Source organism: Ostrinia furnacalis, unplaced genomic scaffold (genome assembly GCF_004193835.3).
Source record: "Ostrinia furnacalis isolate ACB-3 unplaced genomic scaffold, ASM419383v2 OfSCF0434, whole genome shotgun sequence".
Classification (NCBI taxonomy): domain Eukaryota; kingdom Metazoa; phylum Arthropoda; class Insecta; order Lepidoptera; family Crambidae; genus Ostrinia; species Ostrinia furnacalis.
The window spans coordinates 120,124-145,972 of NW_021130673.1; the positions used below are offsets into that span (position 1 = coordinate 120,124).

Sequence of the window (25,849 nt, forward strand, 5' to 3'; positions counted from 1 at the left end):
CTCCAAACCGCAACTTGGCCTGTTAAACGATTCCGAAAAAAAATTAAAATTGACTCCTCTTGTGATCGTATTTTAGTTATTTTTTTTAGATAAAGCGTCGATCACGGTACTAGAAAGTGATTTTATCGTTAGGTTACATTGTTGTCTATTCTCAGAATTTGTTAAACCCATTCTTTCTTATCAGTAGATGCCTTTTATGCAACAATCAAGTTATGAATACCTCGTAATTAGGGTTTTTGCGAATAAACAGACAATGGTTTAGGGTAAAGATAAGAAAACAAGGAATATTGGTTGCGTGAACATTTATTACACAAAAGTAAGTTATTTTTTATAAATATTTGTAAACATGAACAATAAAGATTTTTAAAAATATATTCACACTTTACCTAAAATTTTGTATGTATATTTTAAACAGTGCTATAATAAGTTATCATAAAGAAAATTTTAAATATCTTGCTGTTGATAAAAAGTATCTAAACTTATCAGAATACTTTAAAAATGCTTATATTCTAGGGTACTAAACTAGACACAAACATCAATGGTATTAAAGATTAAAAAATATTGCAGAGATATTTGAGTTCTTAAAATAATTAATCTACTATCACATTCATTATTAATCACAAAACACAGACAACACAGAAAATGTTAAAAATATGCAGATACAGAATAATTAAAATAACATAAACTTATTCACTATCACTTAACTTATCTTCTATACTTATAATAAATCTGTAGAGAGGTCAATTCTGTACATGAAATATATTTTCAAAATAACTATCAGGGGGTGATTAGTGATCGATACTGATGCCAAAAATGCAATCAGTAAAATTTTTGTCTGTCTGTCTGTCTGTCTGTCTGTCTGTCTGTCTGTCTGTCTGTCTGTCTGTCTGTATGTTCCTTATAGAAACAAAAACTACTCGATGGATTTTAACGAAACTTGGTACAATTATTCTTCATACTCCTGGGCAGGTTATAGGATACTTAAGAATTCCCACGGGAGCGGGAATTAGTGGGAAAATCTTTTTGTATGAAAAATCTAAACCGCTAAAATTAGACGCTTGAAATTTGGCATGCAGGTACCTTAGTAAACTAAAAGCTTAGTTACAACAGGATATTTCAAAATTCCCATGGAAACGGGAGTTAGCGGGAAAAAACATTTGTATGAAAAAATCTAAACCTACGCGGTTTAGATTTTTTCATACAAATGTTTTTTCCGTACATGAAATGAAAGCGAGATAGACGCTTGAAATTTGGCATGCAGGTATTTTAGTAAACTTAAAGCTTAGTTACAACAGGATATTGCAAAATTCCCACGGGAACGAGAGTTAGCGGGAAAAAACATTTGTATGAAAAAATCTAAACCGCGTAATATAGACGCTTGAAATTTGGCATGCAGGTACCTTAGTAAACTTTAATCTTAGTTACAACAGGATATTGCAAAATTCCCACGGGAACGGGAGTTACCGGGAAAAAAAATTGTATGAAAAAATCTAAACCGCGTAAGATAGATGAAGGGGGTAAAACGGGATCCACGCGTACGAAGTCGCGGGCGGCCGCTAGTCCTGTAATAACTCCATATCAATGAATCCTATTTGATTTGGTTCTGAAGGAAGAGGCATCAAGAGATCAAAAGCTGCAGAAGAAAGAGGCAACCGAGGTTTTTTTGACATTCTTGGCCGTATATTTGAGAGCACTGGATCTGACGACAAAAGAAGATTGTGCATAATATCTTCATTTGATGCTGATCGACTTATTTTTCGAGAATGATCCCGTCTGATATTCCTAAAATCTTTATTCCTCGCTTCTGATGCCTCTTCTGACAGTGTACCAATAGGAATCATGCCGAAATGTTCAATTATATCTCCTCCGTGAATCAACAACTTATGAATACTAGATGGCATATAATACCATGGATACAATTTAACGTATAAATTGGCTGTTTCCCGACAAAATATAGAAAATTTTGGAATGTTTATGCGCTCTCCAGAGGCTATCGCTTGTAGAACTACGTGGAACCTTTCTATCAAATCTTTATTTAGACATGTTATTCTTGCTGAAGTATCTGCATCAGAAAAAAATCTTCTGGCAGTATTGCCATCGTTCGTAGTCCCTGCTCCTTGCTTAACAACGTCGATAAGAAGGCCACATTCACTTTTAAAATCTTCTTGTATTTGTTTCTTTTTTTCATTTAATTTTTGCTTATCTTCACCCCTACAACTCCATTTCTTTATCTCTATACGGTATGCTATAAAAAAAAGAAAATTTAAATCAATATTTCATTTGTAATATTAATTTTATGGAAATAACCACCCATAATCCTACTTTCTACTTAATATTATAAATGCGAAATGATGTCTGGATGTTTGTTACTCTTTCAAACAAAACCTACTGAACGGATTTTGATTAATCTTTACAGTATTATTGTTTATAACCCAGAATAACATAGAGGCTATAATTTACAATCTATGACAAACTAAATTTCACGCGGGTGAAGCCGCGGGCAAAAGCTTGTAGGTACATAAAAGTTTAACAAATAAAATTTAAAAAGCATATTTACCAATATGAAGCAAGCATTCCATGCACCTGATCCATGCATGTAATGATGACAACCCAAACTGGTAAATATTTGTATTTTTCGGTCTTTGTTCAACAGAATCCAAATCATTCATGTCTAAGGGTTTAGCCTTGCAGATGTCACACGCTGATGTGGATGTTTCCGACAAGAAAGAAGTAATCTTGCCATCAATCATGGTCATTAATAATTGATGTTTCACATTAACTTCTTTGATAGTGGTAGGCTGAAGGGCATCTATCTCGTCATCTAGTGATTTTTTTACACTTGCCACAGTCAATTGATTTTCTTTAATAAATTGAAACATAATTGGACGGCAATAAAATGTAGATGATGGTCTATCGTTATCCCATGCTGCAACACCACTACGCAAAAGCTTGATTGGAACTAGACTAGCCATAAAAACACTGGAATCATCACTATTATCAGCATTTTTCTGTTTGTAGTTACTCTGGCTTGCAGCTCCGTCAAACCCCCACTTGCTAATCAGTTGAAATTCTTCTTTATTATTGAGACAAATTTTAACAGCTTGTAAAAGTCTAGTCACAGTTAGGTTGAGTAAGGCTTGCAGCTTGATAGAAGCCCCTTCATCATTTACAATTATGTCTGTTTTAGCTGGGTAGCATTCTATTTTAGCTTGATTTACTTTATAGTAAGATGGGTATAAATCTGATCCTTGTTTATTAGCAGATTCACGTAAATTTATATATTGCCACTTTGATAATTTAAGTGAAACTATTATAGCCAAAGCTGTTATGGGAGAATATGATTCACTTTTGTCATTGGTTTTATCCAAACACCTTTTCACTTTTTTTATATCTTCTGGATGATCTGTCAAATGCTTAATTATTGAATTAATCTCTGTATTACCAGATCTGTTCAATGTATGTATAGCAGCTGCGTTTATTTCTTCAGGAGAATAAGACTCACTTATACGCGCCACACGTCTTTTTTTCTGTTTCGGGGTTAGTTCATCGAACGGTTTCCTTGAGATATAGGAAGTAGTTGAAGCATGTGGTGTAGAAGGTGGCACATTTTCTTTACTTTCATCTATATTTTCACTAGGTTCAGTAATTAAATCAACATTTTCCTCAATTTTATCTTCATCAAAAACTTGTTGCCAGTTAATTGGAGACTCAAGCCAATCACTGTTTCTTCTTAAAAATTGGGGAAGAGAGCGATGACATTTTGTCCATCGTCCATTAAGATTAGTACAAAAATTCCGGCAAAACTTTTTTAACTTAACACTGCTTTCTTCTGTCAAACCTACTATTTTCTGCAAAAGGTGATTATAAAGTCCCTCACTGTCTATCAAAGATTTTAACGTATTTCTTAGGACTACGAATAAATCTATATTATTCACAATAGCTTCCATTGTAAGCACATGTTAAAAACCGCATATCAAGTAGAATGTTACTGGTGACGTTACACAGCACAAACTAAATTTAAAATAAATAAACAATCCTTATCTGTTTTTTACCCCCACCCCTGACCATTATCTGTTTATTTGCAAAACACCCTAATTACGAGGTATTCATAACTTGATTGTTGCATAAAAGGCATCTACTGATAAGAACGAATGGGTTTAACAAATTCTGAGAATAGATAACAATGTGACCTAACGATAAAATCACTTTCTAGTACCGTAATCGACGCTTTTTCTAAAAAAAATAACTAAAATACGATCACAAGAGGAGTCAATTTTAATTTTTTTTCGGAATCGTTTAACTGGCTAAGTTGCGGTTTGGAGCAGCTGGAAATAGCTTAGAATGTTAGTAAATAATGCAGTTATACCGACCTAGGTTATTTCAAGTCACGATCTAGCAGGTCTTCGGAGAAAATTAGTACTTTATGTCTCGTTTCATACAAAAAAAACACAAATTATTTTTTTTAAGCTAAAGTATCAGGTTTAGAGAAAAATGTGATATGACATGTCGTGATGAATGAGCAAAGGACTATCGATTGGCAATTTTTAAAATTCGATTTTCCGGAAAAAATCCCTATGTCCACTTTATAGCCATTTCGATCCACCGTGCATCGCTTCGTTTTCAGTGTGGTCCTATACAAGGCAATGAGCATATCTGATAAATCGACACCCCCCATATGAGCGTTATAACTTTTGACAACCTGAGGGCAATCTATGTCGATTTTCGTTTTATGTTCTTTCGAGAACCTTTTTATCTTGCTCATGGGGTAAGCATCTGCAAATGAGCTTGCTAATGTCACAGGCTTGTTGTCAAACCATTTGACCACAGCCAATTTGTTTTTGTTGCACACTATTTGTGAAAATGAGCCGCGGCCTTTCTTTTTCAGACTTTTGTCGGTCTCAAGCAAACTCTGAAACCCTCGCAATCTATTTGCTTTGATTGTGCCGAGACTGAAAATGCCAAGCGTATTCCGCAAATACTCTATCAACTCCAGGGAAGTGTAATAATTGTCAAAGTAGACAAAGCAAGGTTTATTTTGAATCGACTTACAAAGAGCTACTACTACTTTAGCTCCAAATCCCAAAGTCTCTTCCTCTTGGGTAAATTGTATATTACGAAATGTATCCTCTCCACCATACAAAATGAAATCGTAAATATATCCAGATACTCCAGATCTAACAAACGCCTTAAAACCCCACTTTTTAGGTTTTCTAGCATTGTATTGACGTCGGTTTCCTGCTTTCTTGCCCTTGTAAGGAAGTGTCATTTCATCAATACTGAACTGCTTTTCTTCTTCTACAGCATGCAAACAATTTTGCCGGACCTTTTCAACTACTGGCCGGATTTTATGAAATCTGTCTGTGGTATCTTCGTTATTGTCTGCAAAGTGAATGAATCTCCTGATTTTCTGGTATTTCTTCAAAGGCATTATCGCACCCCCCCTGGAAGAAGTATGCAAGTCCACTTGTGCGATATTTTTTTTATATCACCAAAAAATCGAGAAGGAAGTAATACATATTGTCAATTTTTTTCATAATTTTTCTCTTAAAAATGAAGAAATTATGTACAAATATGTAAAATATTGCAACATTAAAATATCTAAATTTCCATAGCAAAAACGAAGGAAATATATTTGCATTTAATTGTTTAATAAAGTTCCGTATGAATAATAGCATATTAATATTTACATACATCTTCCACGAAGACTTTAAAAAACATTTACGCGTATCTATTGTTGCATACTTATTTTAGGATATTATTTGGTGGGTATCGTAGTGCAAGTTCAGTTGCGTAGTTTTTCGCACATTATGTGCACATTATGTTGTGCAAGTCTAGATGCCTAATTCTTCCACGAAGCTTTTATTCGCATTATAATATATAACAATTGATACGTTATTTTCTACGTAGATATCTTTGTGCAAGTCTAGTTGCTAATATTTTGCGAAAAAAAAATGTCCTGAAGCAGTGGTTGGGTTAATACTGGGGAGTGTAAAACTATAAAAGTGCTTTATAAAAGCCTACTTGCAAAAATAAATGAGTTTTATGCCCGTTTTCACCATTAATCCCAAATTTTTAAGTGACCCCTATAAAAACAAAATTCCTGTTATGTATCACCATAGAAGTCACTTACAAATTAGGGATTGATGGTGAAAACGGGCATTAGTCCTTTTGATAGCTCGTCTCTCCCTAAAAATGCAATTTTCGAAAATTATAATATAGTTATGCAAAAATATTGTAACTTTTTGATTTTGAATAAAGCTATAATTTTAAATACAACCATAAGTTATGTAATTTTTCACAAGGTAAAAGTACGTTATCCTTTTTACGAATTTATTTCGATACGAATAGTTCGAGGAAAAACTACGTAAACTACACTTACACGTTGAATGCACGACTAAATCTGAACGCCAATAAGTGGTTATCTGCAATAATACCAAACAGCATGTATTCCTTTACATGTCAACAATGCAATATTCATAATTACAACAACAAGGTGTTAAATATGTTTTGCGGAATAAGTACGCAACGCTCTTTTTTAAGTTTTTCTCAAAACCTATTAAGTGTATTTTAAATATAAATACATAGGCCCCTCACAGACATTTTTAGCTATATTTTGATGTATAACACATATTTTTAATAATGGTAATAAATTTTTAGGAAAGTTTTTTTACGCTCCTGAAAAGTTGGCATTTTTCACTTGCGTACTTATTCCAGGAAGGGTGCGTTATATCAGCGACTTGAAAAAATCTTAACTGGGAACTCCAGTAGTCCAAGTAACACGGCATTTTTACTACTCCCATGATAATATGGATGGCAATGAAATTCATAATATCCTGCTTTGTAATATTTATGCATCGCCCCAATTTCTCAACCGAATAAATATTTGTCTGTTGTACAATGTCAGAAATTATGTCGTCAGAAAAAAATATTGAGAAATATTCACGTGGGGTCATAATTTCAGTCGGTGGATCGGAATCTGGTGTAAGCTCCAGAGAAGCACTGTGTCGTCTAAAATGGGTCTTTTTCCAATTGAAATTCAATTTTGGTCCTTTTTTCCGCTTGGGAACTAAACGTGGTCGAATGTTCGTCGTGTTAGAATTTGCTGATCTAGTTGCTCTATTTTTCTGACCTCGAGTTGTTTTTGGCGTGGTTTGTTGTCCAAGGGGGAGTGCTGATGGATTTCTACAATCTCTAGATGTTGTTGGAGTAGGTTGCAGGCCAAGTGGTGTTGCAGGTGAAGGTAGACAAGGAATTGAAGATATTGACGGCAAAGCATTGTAGTCAGTTTCTAATTCAGAAGGGAACTCCGCTCTCATTACTGGGGTCAAAGGCATGCCACAATCAGAATTATTATCAGATTCACATTCAGTAATATCACTGTCAAGCAGGTTCATACGTTCTAAAGACGAATCAATAGAGGGTGCGGGAGAGCTGGAATATTCGACTTCGTCCACATTATCATGCAAGGGAATCGTAATCTCCTCTTCATCGTTAGATATATCGCTTTCTTCAGATTGCGCATTTGTAACAGGAACTAGAGCTAATATGCGATTAGATCTAGCTCGCTGAAGTACTATCGGGGACTCGAACGCCTTGACACCTTAAGGGCCTAAATTGTTTGCACACACACGCTCGATTATGCTCCGCCCCCGTTCATTCAAGTTTCGGGTCTAAGCAGCGTCGGCGCACCACTGTAGATGTTTGCCCTTGCAAACCAAGCTCTATGTAAAGCAATTAGGATTGAGTATTGCATATTACCCGCATCCGTAGCGCTCGTTTGGCAACGTCGCATTTTAGTCAATTTGAAACCCAATAAAGAATCGCTACAAAATATTATATGAGGCTTCGTGTAAAATTTGAACTAGCGATTGCCCGCTCGGGTCACAAAATTGCTATCGCACATTCCGAGGTAACTATGCAATTATTGTTGATATTATGAGTGTAAATCTCATGATATTAGTTTAGCTAGTTAGGGCGAGAAATACAAAATCATACAGTTGCTTTCGAATTTTACTTATTTAATAGGTATTTAATTTATTCGGAACTTATTTAACCAATATAATGGTTAAAGAAATTTATTCTCAAAAAAGACAAATAGTCACTTACATGAGAAAATCATTTACATGAGTATTTAAATAGATCGTTCAAAACGCTTATTTTATTCATAGGTAGGTACTCATTTAGTGCATTCGTATTATTTTAATATGTTATTGAATTAATTAGTAAAGAGTTAAGGAATATTTGTAGCTTAAAACAATTATTGTAAGATCTGGCTATAACTTTCTTAAATCCTTGAATGTAAATAAAAACTTATAATAGGTTTCTATTTATTTTTAATGCATATTTTGTTTTCCGTTTTAAAGAAACACTTTAAAACGGTTTTCTTTAAAACGGAACATCTCACATCCAGGTAATTGGTTATCGTAAATATTATAATATTAAGTTAGTTTTATTTCAAATTCAATTTTTTATTGCACATTAAGTGTCTTTACACAAGGTCTTAAATCAATAACAATTAAACTTCAAACTAAATAATACTTAAACAGTTATCAATGTATAGATAAGTTTGTAAGTAAATATAAGAATTATTTTGAGAGGCATGGTTCAGTAATCGAGCGGAGGTCAATAAAAAGGCAATCAAACAATCCAATTACTAGCACGGGTCAACACAAATCAATCGGTTATTGATCACGAAACTTCACAAAAAAACAAAGGAGAGAATATGTCGACAAATCGCCAAAGCAAAAAGCAGACAGACCTCGTATAAAAACACAATATTAAAAAAAATACATATCTATTTGTTTGTAACCAAATTCTAATATTAAAATTCTAAGGCTGAGTTGCACCATCTTACTTTAACTTTAACAAACGTCAAAATTCTGTCAAACTCCATACAAAAAGCACCTCCATACAATTGGTATTAAGGGCAAAATCTTACTTGTCTTAACTCTATCTAAATTTACACTTAAGCTAAAACCAAATAAACTTAGAATAGAGATTTTTTTCTTTAAGACTTTATATTCTTCATCGAGCGCTACTTAAGCAAATTAAGAATACCCAAAACCAAGTTAGGTATTCTTTAGATAATTTGGTCTTAAGTTATTCTTAGCTTGTAGGTGGGCGCCACGTTGGGTCGCCCTATTTATAGGAGGGCGCCACGTTGGGACGCCCAGTTGTATAGGAGGGCGCCGCGATGGGTCGCCCTATTTGTGGGAGGGGAACCTAACCTACAGAGAGAAATGACCAAAACCGATTTTATAGGGCTTTATCTCGTGTTTATTGCCAATCAACCTATGACTAAATTACACGAACAAAGCAGACAACCTCTTAATTACGGAATAGTCGATACAAACAAAATATCACAGTAAAGTTAGGATCGGCATGTACATATGAACAATTCTTAATGACAAACAATACTAATTGCATTGACTAATTAATCTTATGGCAAAGCGTCATATTAACATTTAAAGCAAAAATGAGGATCGGTATATGCATTTGAGCCGGATCCAATGGTAAACTATACAATTGTATTTACTTGATAAACTTTATTACAAAAGCGTGAGTAATTCAATTAGAACACAAAACAAGGATCGGTTTATGCATATTGTGCCGGACGGTATGGGGTAGCAACCCTGTGCGGACCCTGAATACCGTACGCCGACACGGCGCGATGCGGGGTGCAGCGCGAGCGGGGGAGCGAGACGAAGAGGGGCGGGGAGCGCAGAAATAATAACGCTGGTTGTGGTGGTTGAGACCGGTTCCTCNAATTGAGAACTGCTCAGATATTGTTTTGAGTATGCGAAATGTAAGTTTAGGAGCTGCTTAACTATTTGAGAAGCCGTCAAATATTTAAATGTCGTTTCAGTATTCGGCCGTAAGCCAACTCCATTTTAGCCCTCTAAACTGAGTTAGTTTTCAGTTAGTATGAATATTTACAACAAATTCAAAATTCTAGACCATAAATGCTTAATCATCCACAACCACACTATAGTCTTTTTCACCTAAGATGATCCGTATGACGTTTCGCGTTTGAAAGATTTAGAGATGTCACATAACTAAACCATAGCGATTTATTTATCTATCGATTTTTTTCGAAGAGTTAGTAAAACCTACTTTTAGAGAAATATTTTGTATAGGTGTTATTTAACAAAAATCATGTTTTTTTTAATTACAAATATTATTGTAACAATTTTTTATTGATAATATTCAAATTTCATGGTTCGTGTTCAAAAAAACGGTTCCTAAAAAGTACTGGTTCTGTTTCTTTAAATTAAAAACTTTAATTTATTTTCAATGCGTTTATTAAAGTCAATAATCGAAAAATATAGTTGATTTTTGTGATGTTTTTAATAACTAAGTATTCACTGCAATCGATTAACGAACCGCGGAAATAATCGATTTTATTATACATGAAATACCCCAGCACTAAATCTATTCCGTTTCACACATTGCGTATATTAAATAAAAAATATTTTTACATCGTATTTAATTAAAATATAATCAATAGACTCAGATTTTACTATATATTTCAAGACAAGTAGTAATTTTTTTTTTATTATATTGCTAATAAAATACAAATATTTTTTCAAAAATATTCTGCATATGTAGTATGCGTAATATGGATAACCTTGAAGTGTCATACGGATCATCTTACGTGAAAAAGACTATAACATTTATGTCTTCTCATTTATAAAAAAAATATACCCTGATCTAACCGGGAATCAAACCCGGTACCTCCACCAAAATCTATGTACCACCACATCATCGTTTTATCTACGCGTTATTTCTAAAATTCTTCCCAAATGTAGCGTCACAACGCCATCATTCAAAGTTCCCGCCAAAGTTACCCTTCAAGCATACAAATACATAAATCTACATCACCGTTAGCAACACATCATCCTATAAATAAATCTAGCTCTATTAGGCTCCTACCCTGTGTATCGGCTTACCCCATTCCCTATACCACTGTCGCATTCACACTCAAACGAGTGAGGGAGATGGAAAGCAATTGAAAGGGATATTCAATTTCCGTCTCCCAGAGTGGACCCTCCAGACAGAATCCCGGAAAATCGATACGGGGGACTTATAAAAGGTGTACATTTACCTTTATTAAGTCTTTTGGATTGGCGGAGCCGTGAAGATCGGACGTCTGTGGATTTGGTTTTTGTTTAAAACCTCTGCTGTCAAGTTTTCTTTTTTAATCTGCTTTCGCGATTCGTTATTTCAAAAATGGAAGCGCTAAAGATTAGGATACACATTTTCAAGTTTAGACTCGGTGAGCATTGCATTGAAACTTTTTTGATGTTGTGTGTTTTTATTTTTTTATTGTGTGCCTGCAAATGTGCTTATTTATCTATCTATGCGAATTTTGTTTATCTGTGCGATTTCCTATATTTATGTAATCTGTGTGTCGTCTTGCTTTTAAAAAAAATACAAATAGCGCGGATTGTCATTTAAAAATAAATATTAGAATTGTTTTTAAAAAAATACGATGTTCATGTATTATGTTTAACCGAACATTGGCTTAAATATTATGAATTGATGTTTCATATAGGAAATTATAAAGTTTGTAGTTCGTTCACCAGGGAGTCTGCTATTAGAGGGGGGTCACTCATATTATTAAATAATCAATTTAAATACAAGGAAAGAAAAGACATTGTTTCACTCTCAGTCGAGCGAACTATAGAACTTGCGTGTGCAGAGCTAGAGCAGTATATAATTGTAAGTGTGTACAAATCCCCATCTGCAAATTACCAATTATTCGAATCCACTATGGAGGAGGTCTTAAAAAAGGTATTTAAATCAAATAAGAGAGTAGTTGTATGTGGAGATTTTAATATAGATTTATTAGATAATACTCAATATAAAATAAGATTCTTAAACCTTTTTAAATCTTTTAATTTATCACATCTTTTCAATGAGCCTACTAGAATCACTCCAACATCAGCTACTTGCTTAGATAACATTTTTTGTAACTGTGATATTCAAAGTAAATCAATAATTAATTGCCTTAGTTCAGATCATAGTGGACAATTGGCCACATTTGAACACCATCATGTCCCTAGTACAGTGGATGTTGTTTGTAGGCCAATAACAACTAACCGAATTGACAAATTTAAGAAAAATATTTGTGATGGTATTGATAAACTTATATTAGTAAATTTTGACGATATTAATAACACACTCTCACAGGTTCTACATTGGTTCACTGTTAACAACTTATTGTTAAATGCAAACAAAACTAAGTGCATTAAATTTACCTTACCTAATGTGAGGCAGGTTTCCACGCAATTAATGGTGAAGAATGAACCATTAAATAGCATAAATTCCACAACATTCCTGGGAATCACTTTAGATGCTAAACTTCAATGGGGTCCTCATATTGAAACTTTGTCAAAAAGGCTCAGTTCGGCTGCTTTTGCAGTGAGAAAGATAAGGCAATTAACTGACATTGAAACGGCAAGGCTAGTATATTTTAGCTATTTTCATAGTATAATGTCATACGGCATATTGTTGTGGGGCTCAGCCGCGGACATTGAAACTGTGTTTGTTCTGCAGAAGAGAGCAGTGCGGGCCATTTATAACCTTGGACCCCGATTTTCCTTGAAAGATTTTTTTAAGGAAATAAACATACTGACAGTAGCTTCACAGTTCATTTATGAAAACCTTTTATATGTCCGCAAAAATATAGAGCAATTCACGAAAAAGAGCGATTTGCATAACTTTAATACAAGAAACAAAAATAAACTTGCCGTTCCAAATTTCAGATTGCATAAGATTGGTAATTCATTTATGGGAAAATGTATTAAATTATTTAATAAATTACCACAAACTGTTGTAGAACTACCCATTCATAAATTCAAAGCACATATTAAAAGTACCTTAATGAAAAAGGGCTACTATAAAGTCGATGATTATTTAAAAGATAAAAATGTTTGGGATACGTTACTGCCTAGCTCGCATAAATATTTATAACTTTGTACATTTTAAAGCATGTAAACCTTTGAAAAAGAGGCTGACAATAGTGACTGAGTTTCTTGCGCTGCTTCTTCTCAGCACTGGCCCATTTATTGTCCTGAAGCAGTGGTAGGGTTTAGACTGGACGTGTAAAAGTGCTTTTTTTAAGCCTATTCACAGAAATAAATGAGTTTTAATGAGTTTTTTTTTTAATAGCATTGTTAGTAACAGTTATTGAATGCTAAAACTTATTGTAACTTTTATGTGAATTATTTCGTTATGATCACCTATTTTAGTTAGAATAATTTTTAGGAACTGTTTAAATGTTTATGAAGAAGGGGTCTAATATATTTGAAGGAATTAAGTTACATATTTCAAATAATATCTGTTGCTATGGAAGCAACATTCTATTAAGGAAGGAAAGTTACTCGTGTAAGAATTTCTTTGGAGATTTCCTTGTTGCCATGGAATAGGAGGTTATTTTTGGAATCTTTGTTGTCGCCCTATTTATGCCTGATATTCATAAGAATCAATAAAGTGGACGCTTAGCTGTGAAGTCACATTTTCTTCTGATTTATTTCGTTGCGGGTCCAATGACAGTTTAACTTTCCACCGGGACTGACTTGGCCTTCACTGGTTGGGTTTTTGGCGGTCAAGCTGTAGATCCTGGCTACACAGGAGTTGCAGCGGTGGGATTGATCATAATAGGGCATAAATGTTACTTATTCGATGTGCATATTATTATAATATACATAATACGTATTATATTTATAGATATCTTGTTGTGTGAGTTTTTTTTGCCAGGCTCAGACATGTGTCAAGATGTGTACATCATTGTGCAAATATTTTTGAAAAGTTTTTACTCTTATGCATTCATGGCTTGACTTTACATCGCGGTTTGCTAATATTTTTGTAATGGACAATGTTTCGTTGATGATTACTGGAATGTATGGCAACAGAATGCTTGAATTATTTTTGACATTATAATTCAACAATATGTCAAAAGTCAGTCAAGGTCCATACTAAAACACCGGTTACGGTTACAGTTAAAGTTGAGGTAGTGCAACTTGGGCTTAGATTTTGGGCATTTTCCCAAACATCTTGACAAATGTCTGGAGGCATTATACATTGACGTTGCCTGTCGCGCTGTGGGGCGACTCGCGTCGCGATATTTTGACCTCGTGTGTACTAAGCCTAACAATCGATCCCTAGCCTTTTCTATTTATAGCTTCTCTGTGTGTATTTATTGCTTGTTAATGTGTGTGTTCATGTTTTTCCTGTTGGAAACGAAAATTGTATTTGCGGGTCTTATAAAATTGGTGTACAAGTGGAACATAATATTGTCGCGCTTCTTGAAAGATGTTTTCTGGATATTTTATTGAAGTTGTGAATATCTGTGGGATGAAAAATATTGCAGCAGTATTTGTTACTTTTTATCGAATTTATAAACTTTTACAATACATATTATGTTAGTCTATGCGACAATGTACGGTTAAACCGAATCAACTCACTGTAATACTAATAACAAAAAATTACATAGCTAGATTATTATGACAGTAAACAAACGTATATGAAACATTATCAACATCGTTTCAGCCATAGGACGTCCACTGCTGAACATAGGCCTCCCCCAATGATTTCCATAATCACCGGTTGGTAGCGGCCTGCATCCAGCGCCTTCCTGCTACTTTTATGATGTCGTCGGTCCACCTTGTGGGTGGATGCCCCACATACCCCATATAAAACATAGTTTGACTATACATTTGTTGTAGTGAATTGTATTTTTCGGTGACGTATTAGATATACTTTTATTCAAATACTCGTAATGAAATCTTATTTTTTTTCCTATTTCATTTAGGGTCAGCCCTCCTCGTTCTAAGGCGTCAAGACAGTCTGTTTAGGGTTGTCTGGTAGCTAACTGAGCTTGATCCAAATCCTTCATTACTTAAATCATCCTTCATTACATTAATACCACCCGGATAATGTATAGCTATAGGATAGTCGCTATCACCGGAATAGTGTATAGCAATAAGATAGCCTTCGTTGGTCAAGCTCAAAGTTAAGGCTACTAAAGCGCAGGTCATTGGGGGAGCGCGGGAAATATCGATTGCATGTAACTGCAGAAGGGTGAGGCGGCCATTTTGAAGAGCAATATGAACCGGTGATTTATGATGCGTAATTGTTATAAATGTATCCGATACGTAAGTACTTTGTAGACGATTTGATAATACATATGAATTTAAGTTTTTTTTTAATCCATAACGAGGAAGCTCTTGGCCTGTATCTCACCTGATGGTAAGTGACGATCAGGCCGAAGGTGGAAGCGAGCTTCACCCGGAATCCTCAACCACGGAGGAACTGGCTATCTTACCTCTAACTGCCGGAACACAATAATGCTGTTAACATTGTTGTTATAGCGACAGACTTAGGTAAGATGGTGGTAGCTAGCCAGGCGGACTTAGAACAAGCCCTACCACCAACCAAACCGAACAGAAAAATCTGCCCCCACTGGGAATCGAACCCGGGACCTCTGCGTCTGAAGCAGGTGGTCTTACCACTAGACCATAGAAATGCCACCTGGAGGGAAAGTACTCTTAATGCTGTAGATAGAAATTTTTACTGAAAGAAAACATTCCTTTATTTTTGAAAATAAAGTGAACTGCATTCAAATATTTTCGAAAAATTTTCGAAAATTCACTACTATACCATACAATTTTCTGTAACATTTTAATTAAAATAATTTAAGATTTCATGGTTTTCCTTTCATTTGATTTATCAAGTATGTTAGAGAGATTTCATCCTTACTTAATCCTAACGATCGATGTAATAAAAATACAAGGTGTAATTTTTAACAGATTTTAGTTGGTTCGATTCCCGGGTGTGGCAAGCAAATTTTTGGAAATCTTTGAATGCAGTTCTATTTCTTTTAAAAAATAAAGGAATGTTTTCTTTAAGAAAAAAATTCTATCTACAATATTAAGAGTACTTTCCCTCCAGGTGGCATTACAAAATTCCACCCTGTATATTAGCATTTTCAAGCTAAATTCTCAATTCAGAAGCCGGCATCGATTCTCAACCATTTACGCCTCTCAGCTTATTCCCTTAAGATTCCCGTAAGATCGTTAATTCGTCGCACAACAGGTGGTTAACCCATGGGTTCTTATCTTAACCCTGCATTATGCGACCCCACCCTCTGTGGGCGTGCATAAGAAATAAAAAAGGCGGGGCCGTGCCCCAAAAGATGGCTTACCAAGTTTTATAGTTTAAGGGAGGGTAGTGCGAGCCTGTATATTTTCTAACCCCAGTCACGTAGTTTCGATCTTTCTGGCTCTGTCACTCGTTAGCATCTCGCTTTGTGTGAGAAGGATACAAACGTTTGAAACAGCATACTCGTAGTTCATTCAGTAAACAAGTTTTATAGTTTTAAAGGAGGGTCGTAAATGGCGCGTATATTCCGAGTCTCTAACGCTGGTCACGTAGTTCCGATCGATCTGGCTCTGTCACTCGTACCAAAATTTTGCTTAGTGTGAAAAGGATGGCTGAATACTTACTTATTTTCATAAGATTGCACAGTTAACTATTTACAACCAAATAAATAATACTCTAAAGATAAGTATAGACTAGACCTAGAGCATTCACTTGTAATATAATAACGAGCCGCTCTATGAAATGTCTAGTGTTGCAACCTGTCACGAACCAAATGTCACACATTTTACCTGTATTGTACCATTCGCAAGAACGTTAACATAGAAATGTTCTAGTCTGTACTCGCCTTTAAAGATTCTGACTTCATATGAATGCTTGTGCTAGTTTTATATTTTAATTTTCGTTACGCGAGAATCGAACATATTACGAAGCCAAACGGTTTTTCCTTTCCCACGTTTTTTTTATTATAATAACTCATCCTGTACTTCCTAACTTAAGCTTAAAAACGTCCTTAGTAATCATGTCATTTATCGCCAATATAGTTTTAGAGCAAAGCGAAATATGCTATAAAAAAATTTAATTAAAGAATCAATAGGTCTTAATGCTATGCCAAATTATTCATTTCATATTAAATACCAGACTGCCTGCGAGTTTATTGCCACAATATCTTTTAGATTCTAGCTTTCTAATAATGTAACGATGCACGGTTGTTATGTTGTTGGTAAATCTTTAACAATAAATAAATAAATATTTTTTTCTTTTGAACCTCATTTTCTCTGCGACGGAAGATAAGCTATGTCTTGCTTCAAAGTACAAGCCATCTTTAAACCAATGCTACAGAACCTAATTATTGAATCCGAACGAATATGCCTCATATTTAGATGTTAATAAAGTACATTTTTGCTGCAGATGGCTGCCTACTGCAGCAGCGAGATCGGCAAGGAACCATATCTACCCAAGTTTGAAGAGCTATGCATCGTACGATCCCCTACAAGTAAGTACTTTTATTTTACTACTAGCGGCCGCCCGCGAATTCGTGCGCGTGGACCCCGTTTTACCCCGTTTTAACCAATATTACACTGTGATTTAAATACATAAAAGTTCTTTATTGAATAAAATTTCAATATTATTTACGAACGTTAGTTTAGTTTGAACAGCGTTTGATAGATGGCGTTGCACGCCTTGTCGTCCGCATGAATTACGAACGTCAAAAACAATGTTGATAGATGGCGCTTTTTTGTAAATATTTCTCACCTCTTATTTAATTATTGAATTTTTTTTTTGTTAAGTATAGTCATAAATTATAGCCTTATATGTTATTCTGGGTTATAAACAATAATACTGTAAAGTTTCGTCGAAATCCGTTCAGTAGTTTTTGCGTGAAAGATTAAAAACATGTTGACATCCAGACATCCATACAAACTTTCGCATTTATGTCTATGTCTTGTTGGTTGTCCTATTAAATAAATAAAATAAAAAATAAAATTTATAATATTAGTAGGATTAGTAGGAAGTAGGATTTAGTACGTTTCTCTAGAAACTTCCTGCCCCGTACAACCAAACTGTGGAATGGACTGTCGTCTGCGGTGTTTCCGGACGGATACGACCTGCAAGCTTTCAAGAAGAGAGCGTATCTTCACCTTAAAGGCCGGCAACGCACCTGTAACGCCCCTGGGACTGCGGGTGTCTATGGGCGACGGTAATCACTTACCATCAGGTGATCCGTCTGCTCGTTTGCCTCCTGTCACATAAAAAAAAATCCTTCGTTTTCAGCCTAATGACGTCCACTGCTGGACAAAGGCTTCGCCCCCAAGGCTTTCTATAACGACCGGTCCTGCGCAGTCCGCATCCTCTTCTTTGATTTCTTCATACCTTCATCAGATCGTCGGTCCACCTAGTAGGAGGCCTGCCCACGCCACGCTGCGTCTTTCGATCCGTGGTTGCCACTCGAGAACTTTTCTGCCCCAATTTTATTCCTTACTCTGTTGTAATCGAATCAGAAGGTATGACTAGCAGTGGAAAGCATTATTTTAGAACTTAGACTGAATGAATCTTTAGTAACTGCCCTAACAGATTCGTCTGGTCCAATTTTGACAGTGTCATATGACATTTGCGCTCATTAGCTAAAAAATCCGTAGAGAACGGGTTACTTTTCCCAAATTAGAAAATTTTTCGGAAACTTTCAGTTTTGAATTTTCTAATGCGCCCAAACTTATTTCTTGGTAAGTATATTCGTATTTCTTGTTTTTGTCTTGTGTAAAACAATAAAGCACATTTTTGTGTATACTTATTTTAATACTCTTTAGTAACCTTTTATAACCCTCTTTTAAAAATTTGAAATTCTAAATCCTACGTTATGATTTATTAGTTAGGTCAAACTTTTTCTCACTCAATGTCCTTTTATACATTGTTAAATTATAAAAGAAACGGGGAGCCAATAAGCAATAGCATTTTTCGTCCGTCGTACTCACATGACATAAAATGCCCATAGATAAACGTCCCGATAGTTTCCACAAATATGGCACCAAATAAAAATGACGTATTTCGTAATAATTGTTAAACAATACATAGTGATTCATGAAGCTTACGCGTATTCACAAACGATGCTTGCTTAAGTGAAGCAGCAAATCGAACGCACAGCGAATAGAGCTCTGTGATTGGTTCGTCCTATGCGTCCACGCGCACTGTGAGACCGCACAGTAATGTTTGTGAATACGGGCGTATGTACACTTAAAACAGTAACTCGTGCCAACAGAGTCGAAATAGCGCGCAGGTCATAAATCAATGGAGATTCCAAACCATCGAAGGGGGAGGTGGATACCTCGCATCCCCTTGCCTCCCACCCCCCTTATCACGGCACTCCGGCGGCCATATTGCGTCCGAACCTATCGAAACCAACATGTGCGCTGTGTGCGAGCATATCCTCGCGTCTGTAAGCGGCCATTTCTCAATGATTTTGTGCAATTTGACTGCTTTTTTTCGCGACACTACTATGTTGTTGGTAAGAAGACTGATGTTATTTTATTTACTTAAGCCCGTTTCCCATATTGAATCTTTGTCCAAATCCGGATTTCAATTGTCAAATTTAATAGGGTAGATAAATAAATTTCAATTATTTGTCTATCAGACAGATAATATAATTACAAAATATTAGACTCATATTTTTTATTTTCTTACTCTTATTTGTTACTTTCGCATTTATAATATTAGTATAGATTAAAATGTAAAAACATCGAAAACCGCAGATATTTTAACCAAAAACCGCAGATATTTAAACCAAAAACATACAGATGACAAACAGATTTGGATCAGGATTGAATATAGAAAACTAGCTTTAAACAGGGTGCTTAGGATACGCGCCACGATTGAATATTATGCCAATCATGGTGGTTAGAATGCGAACCACGTTAGAATCAAATGCCACGGGATACGCCACGGACAAATGGAGAAACATGTCGCTGACCAACTACTCTGCACTGGAGGGAAGTCGAACCATAACTCCGAACTCCTCCTATGTTCTTCTGATAAATTTCGTTGCGGGTCCAATGACAGTTTAACTTTCCCCGGGACTAATTTGACCTCCACTGGTTGGTTAGCAGAATAAATAAAATCGATAAAACGCCGATAATATCGTGGCGCGCATCCAACAAACCCAGTCGTAAAATGAAATACATATTTTAATTAAAATTGAATATATTTTTAACCAATTTGTTTTTTATTTGTAGACCGCAAGACTCAAAGTTGATTTCATTAAACTGCTAAATGCGATGTTCAACAATTTCATCGAAGAAGCCGTGATAGCGTAGTGTAATCGTCATGATTATATTTAAAAATAGTTTTTATTTTGTCCAAGTAGAAGTCTAATTTACCATGATAACATTGAATTATGTTTTTATTTCTAAAGGAATACCATTCCTGTATGGTTAGTAAAATTGTTTTGTAGAATTGTGTTAATTACATAAAATTATCATTTAGATTTGGCTTACTTATTGGCTCCCCGATTTTCCTACTGAACTAAATTTTAAGTTTTTTTAATTCGAATAATTCATTCAGTTATTAAAATTTCTTAGCGATTAGTCGCTTCTCAAACTAAATTTTAAATAAACAACTTGTAAAAATCGAACTGCCTTAGGCGGGAATCGAACCCACGACTTAACGCTTGTCGGGCGACTGCTCTTCCATCTGAGTAAGTAGCTCGATTATTTAATAATTCATTCATAAAGTAGCTCGATTATTTAAAAATTCATTAATATTCACTGAATATCACTGTCTCACTGAGCATTCAATGACAGACCTGTTAAAAATTCACAAATCATACGCCAAAATGGCGTTCTTTCTACATCCTTAATGTGAGGTATTAAAACAGCACCTCCACCTTCAAATATCGTCTAGAAAAAAATGTTTACATAAAAATGTGCCCTAAAGAAACCCAACAAAGCTAAACTAGGATTGAGTAAGAGAAAACGCTAGGTAGCAAAGCTAGAGTAAGGCTGGGTTGCACCATCTTACTTTAACTTTGACAAACGTCAAAAATCTGTCAAACTCCATACAAAAAGCACCGTTTATTGTTATTTTTACGGTTAAAACAAGGTGGTGCAACTCGGCCTTAGAGAGGCGCAATCGAAACAATTTCACTGCTAGGGGGGAAAGGGGAGAGGTTGTTTACTGATCAGGTAGCTCAGATCGATGCTCAATTTCGCGAGGGGTAAGGGAATGAAAATTCCCCATCCCCTTCCCCTTCCTCCCCCCTCAAATTCTGTCAAGCCCGCGCATGTGCTCTAGTTCAGTTTCGAACGCCATTGCCTCACGAGTCTTGTCGCACGTTTCTAGACGAATTTTAAAGATATTAACTTGCAATGCAGTCCGATATCAAAGTATTAAATATCGCAGTTTACGTACAGTGTAACCCGTACGATTATTACGTCAAGGGTGTCGCACATAAATTAATGCTGCTAACAGCGCTTCGTGTTCACCGGCCCAGATTGCATAAAATCATAGATTTCTTCAACGTTTTGTGCTTGATTTTTCTGGTTATTCTCACGTTGACTTACATGTCAATCGCCGGGCTCAATACTTTTATTATTAATACAATAAAACGGTTGGAGGTGCGGTTCCCGGTGTTGGGCTACCCCAAGTAAGTCAAACACACCTAAGGCCCAGAACAGACGGTGAAACGCAACTGCAACTTTCTTATGATTCTGATGAATGAAACTGAAACTGAAAGTTTCAAACTGGTCGCGTCATGTGTGGTCTCTCAACGGACGCTATGGCAGAAACTTAGATGCAACTCAAAAGTAACTAGCAGTTGCATTTCACCGTCTGTTTTGGGCCTAAGCTTAGGCGCAGACCACCGACTTTTAGGTTGCCGATTGTAGTTGGATCGGGCTGTTAATCAGTATGGAGATGTATGAAAGTGCACACATTACGCCGATTTGGTATCGGCCGATTCTTCAATTAAAATCGGGCCCAGCTATCGGCCAACTAAGTCGGTGGTCTGCGCCTAGGCTAAGTTTGTACAGTCAGCGCCATATAGTTCGTGACACCCAAAGTGGCCAAGAAGTTCGCAACACGTCTTTGTCACAATTGAAATAATGTTGTAGTCAAATGTTTGGCCACTTTGGGTGACACGAACTATTTGACGCTGACTACAGACTACAGTACATCCGACTACCTATTTTTGTTACAAATTAGCATGTATTATTACAACTGCATAAACTCTAATGTCACCTGAAAAAAATTGCTCCTGCATCTGGGTTTATGGACTAGGCTAGCTGTTCGTGCAGGTGCTATTCGGGCGGGTGCTCTAACTGCACCACGTCTATGACCCTTATTGCTACTCTTACTTTGTGATAATAATCGTGTTGGTTTTCCTTTTTTTGTACACGTGCCGTCCATAATATCCGTCTCGACATAAAATCAATAAAGCTTCTAGAGTATGCTATTAATAGATCGGCAGGGATCTTTCCACTTCCCACTCATTTTCCTGTAATACACACCGACATCACATCATTTGCCCCTAGGGGGGCGTCTGGGAATTTGTTCACAAAAAGTCCCGGGGCGTCTGGGAATTTGTTCACAAAAATATCCGGGGCGTCTGGGAATTTGTTCACAAAAATTCCCAGCGTCCCCCACTATCAATAAATAGACTTACAATTTACGAATATCGTATGGAAACCTGTAGTTTTTGACTATCGCGTTCAGAGGGCTTAGTGTGAGTTTACATCAAACGTGCGAGCGAGTTAAAAAAAAATTAAAAGATTTTAGTTCTTGAAAGTTTCCGCTAGGGGCGCTGTACAGACAGACTGTGTCGTTATGTAAATAAATTCCCAGTTGCCCCCTGTAAGGGTGACGCGCACTTTTTTTTTATTTGGGTTCCAGCCTTTGAGAACCGCTGGCATAAACAGACAGAGGCAGTGGGAAGGATGGTCCAGCTTTTTGAGTACCGCTGGCATAGACAAGACAGATAGAGGGGGGGCGGGGGACGATCAAAGCGCATGCCCTAATATTTTATAATCGATACAGGTACCCGAGCTAGGGTTGCCAGGTCCAAAAACACAAGCCGGACTCAGTGTTCAATTTGGCCGGACATTTTACCGTAAAAGCTGGACAATTAGTATCTAGCTCGAGTACTAAGACGTATTTACATAAATTCAACTTCTTGGATGTCTCAAACTTGTAGTGCAGGTGTGGTTTTGTTCCTCAGTCGACGAAGCACATGCTGTCGTTCCCTGTGTGCCCAAACAACTGCATGCAAGAAGATTTAATGAAGACTACTGACAACGCCATTCTTGTGGGCGTAGTTTTAGGCCGACGCTGTGTAGGTTTGTTGTCGACATGACAAGAAGAAGATTCAATTATCATCTTCGCCCAAGTGTGATTTTTTCTATGCCTCGACTTGCGACTAGCGTGGCAACCACATATAAAAAGCCGGACAAGAGAATACTTGGTCGGACAAGGCCCCGGATACCTGGCAACCCTAACCCGAGCAAACCCTAGATGAGCGGATAGGGGGGAGATGGGGGAATGTTTTCGTTCCCGACAGTTTTATTACAGCCATCTTGCTGTTGTGTTGTTGCGACTTGTATTCATTTATTTAGTTTGCAAAATGAACCGTGACCAGTTTTTCATGTTTGTAAAACTACTCGCCACATTTATGGGGTACTGGTGGCTTGGTGGACTAGAATTGACATGGTGCTTCTATCAGGTCTTGTGGTATATCACAAACACGTATGTGGTAAGTGGTTTCTGAGTATTTTGACGATAGATTGAAATTGTAATTTAGTAAAATATTTATTTAATTTTTAATGACAAAAAATGGTACATAAGGCGAATATGCCAGAATTATTTACTAGTTTACCTTCGCGCTAAGCAGAAAAAGAAATAGTATTAAGCTAGTGTTACTAACACAATAGCGACTGAGTTTCTTGCTGCTTCTTCTCAGCACTGGCCCATTTATTGTCCCGAAGCAGTGGTAGGGTTAATACTGGGACGTGTATAAAGCCTATTTGCAAAAATAAAAGTATAAATACTTTTTCATTTGAGGTGTTTAGATTTTGCTTGTTTATGCAACAGCGAATTTTTTGCGCTAAATATTTATCTATGATGAATGATCAAATAAGGCAAGGCTTTTTGGTAGCATAAAATAGTGTTAGTTCTGTTAAAGTATGATTTTTAATAATAGCCGTGTGGTGATGGCAGAGTAGAATACATTTGTCACCAACCCCTACTCTTCCCGCGGGTGTCGTAAGAGGCGACTTAGGGACTACACATCAAACAGAGAATGGGCAGCAGCGCTCTCTGAAAAACATCAATCTTTTAAACTGCGATCTCCAACCCGCCTGCCAAGCGTGGAGATTATGGCAAAACCCTCCACTATAGTGGAGGAGGCTCATAGTCCAGCAGTGGACTGTAAAGGGCTGTAGATGATTGATGATGATGATTTTTAATTATTAAAAACAATTAATTTTAAACATTCGCGTTGCATAATAGAATTAACTTAAAGAGGTTTTAACGCGATACGCGGATAGGTAATTTTGAAATATTACCTGTATTTGCCCGACTTCTTATTTTTACTGAATAGTCAATTGTTTTTGGACCTTTTGGGAAAAAAATAAGATTAATTAATTAACCAAATCTATCATCGTTTACTCGGAAACCACCTCATAGACTATGTTTTTTAAACAGATTACACCATTCAAATGGATGGTCGTCCAGCTTTGGGAATATGTCCAGAATGGGCTGGTCGACCTGCTTTGGGAACATGTTCAGCGTCAGAATGGGGATGAGATTAAACCAGCACCACCAAAAAAACCAACAATATATAGAGTGAACTCCCGCATATCGTTGGTTTGTGATTGTCCTGACATGCCTATTAGACACTAAATTCGACACTCAACGCAGTAAATAGGTAAGTAGAATATAATAGAATTATTTATTTATTTCAAATAATATTACGATTTTTTTTAATAGAACTAATTGCAAAAATGGGACTTTAAAACTTGCGTTTTTTTAAGATCTTTTCGTCCAGACTTCATACACCGCTGTTTTTTTATTTTTCTGTATATCATTGTTTTTTCTAGAATCCGTTTTATTTCTGCATTTTCAAATTGCATATTATTACGTAATAGGTACTTGCCAGGGACCCTAGATTTTCAGGGGGTGATTGGTAAGAGGGACGTAGTCGAGCGTTGAGCGCAGGTCATAAATCTACCTGTATCGATTTATCGTGTACAGACTACCGCACAGCAATCTTTATTCCTTTGCAATAGGTGCTCTTTTCCTACAATTTAGTCCGACGCCGACTGTACATAGAACGCTCTAGATTCGAGACGAGAGGGAGGGGGGAAAGGGATCTGGGAAAACGCAAACGCTCTCCCCGCGCCAGAGGCATCACACGTTCGAAGCGCAACTGGTGTCTTAGACAACAGAAACTAGTGTCATCCTAGACCGTCAGCCATCATGGATTTCCAATTCAACTTGCGCGTCGGCCGCGACCATTGCTTCTACATAATGCTGTTCATTGCGTTCTCTGCGTATTCTTACTGGAGAGTGTACTATGACGTGGTTGGCCGCACCGATCTTTCGCACGATTTTCATTATTAATTTTACATTATGAAAGTTTTTTCGGTTCAGTTTGTGCATTTGTGTTCTTTGGATGACCCAGGTGAGCAATTGTTTTCTATATTGTATGTCGATAGTAAAATTTTTCTTTTTCTTACAAAAATACTTATTGATTCTATCAGAATCTTCATCTTACTTGTTGCCTTTGTTAAAAAAAAATCTATCAGAATCTTCGTCTTAAATATTTTTTCCATATTTACTGGGTATGATTTTGTCATATCACGTTTATGATAATTATTTTGGTCTAACAAGGATAGGGGGTGGGGGGATATCACCTGAAAGCGCGTATCGCGCAAGTCATAAATAAATCAATACAGCTTTTAGAGGTGCCCTAGATTTCGCAAGG

The 25,849-nt window shown here is 36.2% G+C and overlaps 1 protein-coding gene across 2 annotated transcripts in view; it reads left to right on the top strand.

The window, feature by feature from the left end:
• The window catches only part of LOC114364710 (uncharacterized), a 93,915-nt gene that overhangs the window by 57,329 nt on the left and 10,737 nt on the right, over window positions 1-25,849 (top strand). For both annotated transcript variants that reach the window (XM_028320991.1, XM_028320998.1), the window contains one exon: window positions 17,293-17,377. In XM_028320991.1, the coding sequence (XP_028176792.1) occupies window positions 17,293-17,377 (85 nt within the window). The remainder of the gene's footprint in view (window positions 1-17,292; window positions 17,378-25,849) is intronic.